The sequence below is a fragment of the Osmia lignaria genome, chromosome 3 (assembly GCF_051020975.1).
Source record: "Osmia lignaria lignaria isolate PbOS001 chromosome 3, iyOsmLign1, whole genome shotgun sequence".
NCBI lineage: Eukaryota > Metazoa > Arthropoda > Insecta > Hymenoptera > Megachilidae > Osmia > Osmia lignaria.
In genome coordinates, this window is record NC_135034.1 from 12,749,478 (window position 1) to 12,757,500 (window position 8,023).

General features: G+C 39.3%; 1 protein-coding gene across 3 annotated transcripts; it reads left to right on the forward strand.

The window, feature by feature from the left end:
- The first annotated feature begins 86 nt into the window (after nucleotides 1-86).
- Nucleotides 87-4,621, forward strand: LOC143308263 (uncharacterized). 3 transcript variants are annotated; one of them, XM_076693364.1, is made up of 7 exons: nucleotides 87-268; nucleotides 474-534; nucleotides 639-751; nucleotides 1,900-2,130; nucleotides 2,267-2,416; nucleotides 2,775-2,994; nucleotides 3,106-4,621. In XM_076693364.1, exons 3-7 carry the CDS (start codon nucleotides 674-676, stop codon nucleotides 3,423-3,425), a joined length of 999 nt encoding a protein of 332 aa, XP_076549479.1. In that variant the 5' UTR covers nucleotides 87-268; nucleotides 474-534; nucleotides 639-673; the 3' UTR covers nucleotides 3,426-4,621. The 3 variants fall into 3 exon arrangements, with proteins under 3 accessions (XP_076549479.1, XP_076549480.1, XP_076549478.1); XM_076693365.1 differs by lacking the exons at nucleotides 87-268; nucleotides 474-534 and having other exon boundaries at nucleotides 592-755; XM_076693363.1 differs by lacking the exons at nucleotides 87-268; nucleotides 474-534; nucleotides 639-751 and adding an exon at nucleotides 838-1,512.
- The last annotated feature ends 3,402 nt before the right edge of the window (nucleotides 4,622-8,023 follow it).

The following is an 8,023-nucleotide window of genomic DNA, read 5'->3' on the forward strand; positions in this document are numbered from 1 at the left end:
TCAAGTATTATCTACTGTACATTCTGTTTTCGTCTTTGTAGTTGCGCTTTCTTCTACCAGATGTACTTACTTACCTACTTACTTACTTACTTACTTACTTACTTACTTACTTACTTAGTTACTTACTTATTTACTTACTGACTTACTTACTTACTTACTTACTTATGTACTTACATAGACCCCCTGCACTCGCCGCCAGAAGTAAGTAAGTACTTACTTACATCGACACTCTGTCCAAGTCCTCCCTAAACTATCGATTTTTATAAAGGTATGTACTTACTTACTTACACTCATACATACATAAATGCATGTAACACAGATATATGTATACATATAGCAAGTATATCCTTTGACCTCGCTCTATCTAACCTTTGTCTAATAATACGGCACGAATCTGTTAGATACTTTTACCAACAATAAGAAGTATAAAAGAAATGAAATGATTTTTCCTCTTTTTGGACAAATACGTATAGAAAAATATGGCACACATGTATTGGAAATGATAAAATTGAAAATGATAGTCTCGTTGAATAGGTAAGTGTAAAATTATTCAATGAAATGAAATAATTTCAATTCTTTTAATATATTTATTTTCGTTTATTCAATTGTTTTTCCAACTGATTGCGAATGCTGCAAAGGGAATAAAACACAGTTATAGCGAGTGGTCAGTTTGATGTGTAAGCTAATCTCGGATGCAGTAAACTGCAGTGTTTGGTGCTGCAGCGCGCGCGCACACACATATGCTAACAAAGTATGTAAGTAGATGCACACAATGATCTTTCTCTTGTATGGAAGTACGTAAATACTTATTAGATGCATGTGTTATTACAGTAAAAATCTGAAGTTTAGTAATTATTCTCATTTTCATTTGTTCCGGCATATTTTTCTTTCTACTAATAAGTCAGATACGATAATGGATACTTATGCAAAGATTGACTGGTAAAATTACCGAATGCAATTTCTATGCAATTATATGCAATATACATATGTAGGTATAAATGAATGTAAAAGCGATGCAAGGGTAGGTGTATTCGAGATGCGCACGATCAGATGAACAGGGAAACGCGTCGACGCATAAGGGGAGACGTTAAAAGTGGTAGGGGGACTAGCGATGGACGAGGAGGGTGAATGGTGAAGCGATCAAAGGTGGTGGGTTAACAGCAAGTAGTCGGTTGTTAGCCGGTGGTAATCGCGATACCGACGACACAGGGTATATTGTTATGTCGAATAAATAAAGTGTAATCGTAAGCAATCGTACGTAGAAAATCTAGACGAGAACTAGTTTTTATAATGGAGCTGCGCGAAGTGAACGAAATGTTCGATGGCGTGGAAGAAACGACCGAACTTTTGTCGCCGTCTCATCGAGATAACGTGGAAATCGAGAGTTATTTTATTCAATACGCTATTCAAAAAGAAATGATAAATCGTAATCGATGTACCGCTAGTCGTCGTTTGCTCAGTCAGACTGCTCATTTGGCAGACTTCAATCTTGGAAATGGTAATCATCAAAAGGTGATGTATCTCATTCATTCTTTAGATTCCTTTCAACCGAAATTCTCAATAGATACGCGTTACCACCAATCAATTGACGAACGCGTCAAGGACGTTGTAAATACCATGTTACATAATATAAAGATACATATTTCGTTTCCTTGAAATTTCTACATGTAGGTCGGCTGACCGAATATGTATTTTCTTGAATGATTCTTCATCTATTACATATATTATACAATTAGTGCGCATTCCTATTTAGAAGAGAGATAAAAACGTGCACGCATATAGGAAATTAGATGATACGAAGAGGAGAGAGGTGAACGGGAAGGATATCAATCAATTAATTAATTAATTAATTAATTAATTAATTAATAAATTAATTTATTTATTTCGTTTGTTCTCTAGGACACACCATCATGCGTGGGCATCAGTATGATTCACACGTCGAACGCAAACTGGCCTCCTTCAAGAAAAAGAGAAGAGGCAAAAGCATTGGAGAATCTTAGGAAACGAGTAGAACAATCGAAATTATATAAAGCGAATCGAATCACAGACACTTGCGAGTCAACTTCCGCTTCTTTGACGAGTAACGATCACGTACGGCAGCTCGATAATCGACCGAAACTCTTAAAAAAGGTGAGAGTAAGAAACGTTCGACGATCTAGGTCGATCATCTATAAGTAGGACACTGATCGAGAACGACGACGAATCAAGCCTAGCTGATGATTACCTTATCGAAACGCGAAATTTTTCTCTCGATACCACTATGTAGATCCTGAGTAACAGGCCGATGAGTATCGCACAAGATGCTAACGATCTGGAGACCGACTGGCGGGATAGCGAATTTATTACCGAATGTTTATGCTGGCACAATGTTTATCGACAAAGACACAACGCGTCTCCCCTAACTATGTCGCCGCAGGTAAGGAACAATGCTAACTATAGGAGAAGAAAAGATCAAGTATAATGATAATTATCAGGTGCAATCTAGGCCTGTTTTCTTTTTTTCTTTTTTTTTTTTCTTCTTCGTTTTTTTGCGATTAAAAGCAAGCGTAGAAAAACCAAGAAGTTTCAAGTTCTCTTCCAAGATTCAAGTATACTTACCGAAGAACGAAGAAAATTAGCCTACATTGCACTCTAGGAGTGTATACATACTAGGTGTGTAGAGTAGTATGCGTATGTTGTTTTAGTTAGACTGACCGAGATGAGTGAGAAGAATAATGATAATTATTACATATATTATATAATAAAAGAAGATATCACGTTTGTTTTCTTTGTAGTTATGCGAATACGCTCAAACGTGGGCCAATCATTTGGCGCATACAAACACATTCTACTATAGAAACGATCGAGAAGTCGGACAGAATCTTTATTGTCGGCCCGGAGGTGCTGTTCCCACCGATGTAACTGGACAAGACGTTGCGTCGTATTGGTACTCGGCGGTGAAACAGTACGATTTTTTAAAAGAACCGGATGTTCTTCATGCCAACGTAAACGCAGGTATTTCCGTAGTGTGCTGTATTGTAATACGATGAAATGTAAGTTTTTATATTGAATCGAATCGCGTCCATTAAAATAGATATATAAAACGAATCCTGTTCTTTGTTAAAGGTCATTTCACCCAATTGATTTGGGCGAGTAGTCGTTATTTTGGTGTTGGGAAAGCTCGTAGCAGAAGCGGTAAAGTCATCGTGGTAGCCAACTATCAGCCCGTTGGTAATATATCAGGACAATTTCAAAACAACGTATTACCTCCTTTACCAGATAACGTTAATGTCGCTTTGTCTTCGCTACCTCCGCAACCGTCTGCGAAAATATTTCGCGAAGATTACGTAACATCGGATTCACCGCCACCCGTTTCGTCTTCCGTACCGTTCTCGGACACAGCATCGACCGATAGCGATCGCTCTTCCGTTAGTTCCACGCAATAATACAGACGACCGAATTGCCTTTTCTGCGTTTGCACGCGTCGATGGGACAGACGTTGATCGATTTTCACTTCCTCGCTCTCCCTCTCTTTCTCTCTGGCTAATTTATGTACTTACGCTCGATCATCTCTCGTTTTCTTCATTTTTTCTTTCTCGCCTTTTTATTATATGTAAGTTTCAATTATACATATATTGTCTAGACTTTCTTTTTTTTTTTTTCATTATCTAGGCTAGTATTATCAATACGAACGCACACGATGTGTCTGCCAACTGTTTTAATACGGATTGTAAAATATAACACCGAAAGGACGAAATACGCTTACACGGTGCATCTAAGAAAATCTAAATTAAAAATACATTCATGCTACATACTATACAATATATGTATGTATGCAAGTGTAGATAAAATAAATAAATTAATGTACGGTGGTATTCAATTGACGTTCGATCGAGCCTCTATTCGCGCGTTAAAATAACAAAATAAGATAGATTACAGTTAGGGGAGAAGAGAGAAGAGAAGGGAAGAACAATCATCATTGGTTGAAATAATCGCGTGCATACTTCGTAGAACAGGCATACAAGAAAAATAGAAACGATGAACGATCAATGATATTATTATATTTTAAATCGACGATTGTCACGTCGATAATGTTGACTCTTAAAAACGTTAGGTGCTACTATACAGTTGCGTTTCAATTTTACAAGTGCTTTACAAACTTTGAATAATCTAAGAGCTTTTGCAAATTGTGTGATAGATTGCGAGAAGCCTATTTGTTATACGTATATATACGGATTTAAATATACATACATACATACATACATACATACATACATACATACAGTGTATTACGAACTGGATGCGATCGTTAACTATTCCATATACATTATGTACGTATTATGATGTACCATACCGTTCCAAACAATCAAGTTACGTTTGAATGGTTGTCTATCGAATAGACGAATTACTGAAAGTAGTTCGGCCATCCTTCTATTGTATTACTGTTGTCGTAAAGTTAGTATTGTTAAAAATCTTTAGTATCGTCGTTGCGATGATATTCTATATTGTACGTACTATAGTACTTACCTACGTTTGTACATTAGTACCTTAGCGCGTTAGTACGTATACACACATATAGATACATGTACGTATGCGTCAATTCTTAGCACCTTTGTGCTTGTACTTTTACGTTATCGTCGTTGAAGCGACGTTCTTGAAATTGCAACCCGTTAACAACGCCTACTACAATATGTATTTATCTTCTCTGTACGATAACAAGTAACTTGTAAGGTTACGCGTTACGTTGCTTCGGCTCTGCGTATTTGATACACGCCCGTTGTTGTTTTGGATAAAAATGTTAAACGATATTTTTACTTTTGACACAATTACGATATGCTCGTTAGATAACTAACAGAATGGATGAAGGAAAGAATGTGCCTACCTGACATTTTCCTACGACATAGGATCACTTTTCGATCCAGTCTTTTTCCATTCATCAAACAAGACAATTATAATTTATTGTTAAAAATAATAGCGAAAAATAAGAGAATAATAATATCGATGTCATACGGCTTAAAGAAAATACCTACAATTATTACAGAAATCTTTGTGATTTTGCTACTAATACGACGGGACTCGATGGCATAGAAAAAGTTGAATCGCTTAATTTATTCTTTGTAAACGAAACAAGAATTCTGTTAAAGATCAATCATTACACGGAACTTTGAAATTTCCCAATAATTACGGCATTTCTCTGAAACGTTTCTTCACTTTATATGTATTGTACTACCCAATCCGCGCAAGCAGTTCCCGATCCTTCTCGTAGGCTGTCCCTTTCCGAGGCAACCACCCTTTCCTTAGAGACGTTCACGAGGAAAGTAGCGGTGTAGGGGTGGATGCGTTACGGAGTACATATTTTTTAATTATGTACGTCAACTTTTCCAACATTTAATAACTAACAATTCTGTTATTTTTCCTTCCAAATTTCTTTTACGATATAGATCTTAGAATCTTAATTATCCGACAATACGCTGCTTGTTTTTACTTTTACCTATTTCTGATTTTAGAGCATGGTTTCTTATGTAGGTATATACCGGCAATTTCACCTATTTGCGCATCGTTGCTTCCCTATATTAAAATAAACTATTATTTCCTATGTCGTACTATCTACATCCATACATTCCAAGTTATATTTTCAACAAACTATTTGTTTCATTATATGTTTGAGAATCCGCTCAGCCATGATGGCGCTCACGGTTGATCGATATATCGATCGGTAGGACGTAGCCCTGGAGTGCTGGGACATATGTAACCCTAGCATGCTGGGACACATATAGCCCTAGCATGCTGGAACACATATAGCCCTGGCATGCTGGGACAGATATACTCCTAGCATGCTGGGACATATGTTCGCCTAGCATGGTAGGACACAAAACCTAACATGCTAGGGCACAACACCTTCCCCTGTGGCTGGGGGTTTAGAATACAGCCACGGTAACCCCTGCCTGTCGTAGGAGGCGACTAAAAGGGGGCGTTGCTACTGCTGATGTAGCTTCGATTTCGGGCCTGGGGCATAGACATAGGAAATATATTTACCTATTTTTGATTTTAGAGCAAGGTTTCTTATGTATATACTGACAATTTCACCAATTTGCGTATAGTTGCTTCTCTATATTTAAATAAACTATTATTTCCTATGCCCTACTTTCTACATTCCAAGTTATCTTTCTAACTAACTGTTTGTTTTATTGTAGCATACGTTTGAGAATACGCGCAGCCATGATGGCGCTTACGGTCGATCGATTTATCGTTCGGGAGTCGTCCATCTAGGTGAACGCGTGAGCAGTGGTCTTCTCGCCGGCTCGCGCGCAACGACGCCATTATCGAGCATCGATTCAGCAAGTTCGAACTCGTGTTCACTGGATTGTTGAATATAGTTAGTTCAAGTGCAGTTCAGACGAAAAATATGGACCATCGAACAGTCGGTGAAACGCTCAAGTTCCGCAGCAACAGTGCAAGCGACCGGATCAATTACAGGATTAATTCATTGTACACGCGAGCCGCTAACCACGCCTCGATCACTCACATGTTCACGGCCACCATCAAAAGCAGCGGGCTAAATTTATATAATTAACGGCGCTTATTTGCTCGCTGCTAGCACTCTTGTAAATTCTCTATTCAATTTGTAGATACCTTTGTCGAAAGAAGATGCTACATTTATTCAATATATTTTATATTCCATGACTAAGCCTACTGTCATGGCTACCCGTTTCGTTTCCGACCGTTGTTACTTATTACCTATAAATATGTTATTTTTGCAATTATAGTGCGGTTGGAAGTATTCCAAGTCTCCGATCGACTGTTTATATGTAAGTTTGATTGCTTGGTGTAATATTTTTACTTGTTTTATCTTATTTCCTTTGAGTGTCCTAACCCTAACCCCTTCCCTTCACCCTAACACCTTCGCCTAACCCCCTAACCCTAACCCTAACCCCAACCCTAGCATGCTAGGTGCGTATGTGCCGTAGCATGCTAGGGTTAGGGGAAGGGGTTACTGTTAGGGTTAGGACGCGTACCCTAACCCTACCCCCTTCCTCTCACCCTAGCCCCTTCGCCTAATACCCTAACCCTAACCCCTTCCCCTAACCCTAGCATGCTAGGACGTATGTTTGACTAACATGCTAGGGTTATGGGAAGGGGTAAGAGTTAGGGCACATACCCTAACCCTAACCCCTTCCACTAACCCCCTAACTCTAACCCCTAACCCTAATCCTAGCATGCTAAGACATATGTTTGCCTAACATGCTAGGGTTATGGGAAGGGGTTAGAGTTAGGGCACATACCCTAACCTTAATCCTTTCCACTAACCCCCTAACTCTAACCCCTAACCCTAACCCTAGCATGCTAGGACATATGTTTGCCTAACATGCTAGGGTTATGGGAAGGGGTTAGAGTTAGGGCACATACCCTAACCTTAACCCTTTCCACTAACTCCGTAACTCTAACCCCTAACCCTAACCCTAGCATGGTAGGACATATGTTTGCCTAACATGCTAGGGTTATGGGAAGGGGTTAGAGTTAGGGCACATACCCTAACCCTAACCCTTTCCACTAACCCCCTAGCTCTAACCCCTAACTGTAACCCTAGCATGCTAGGACATATGTATGCCTAACATGGTAGGGTTATGGGAAGGGGTTAGAGTTAGGGCACATACCCTAACCCTAACCCTTTCCACTAACCCCCTAACTCTAACCCCTAACCCTAACCCTAGCATGCTAGGACATATGTTTGCCTAACATGCTAGGGTTATGGGAAGGGGTTAGAGTTAGGGCACATACCCTAACCTTAACCCTTTCCACTAACCCCGTAACTCTAACCCCTAACCCTAACCCTAGCATGGTAGGACATATGTTTGCCTAACATGCTAGGGTTTTGGGAAGGGGTTAGAGTTAGGGCACATACCCTAACCCTAACCCTTTCCACTAACCCCCTAGCTGTAACCCCTAACTGTAACCCTAGCATGCTAGGACATATGTATGCCTAACATGGTAGGGTTATGGGAAGGGGTTAGAGTTAGGGCACATACCCTAACCCTAACCCTTT

Coding starts and splice junctions, on each gene's coding strand:
- LOC143308263 (XM_076693363.1), top strand. CDS start 1,291: ATGGAGCTGCGCGAAGTGAACGAAATGTTCGATGGCGTGGAAGAAACG. Junction 1,513..1,899: donor GAAATGGTAATCATCAAAAG/GTGATGTATCTC, acceptor TTTGTTCTCTAG/GACACACCATCATGCGTGGG. Junction 2,417..2,774: donor CCCTAACTATGTCGCCGCAG/GTAAGGAACAAT, acceptor TTTTCTTTGTAG/TTATGCGAATACGCTCAAAC.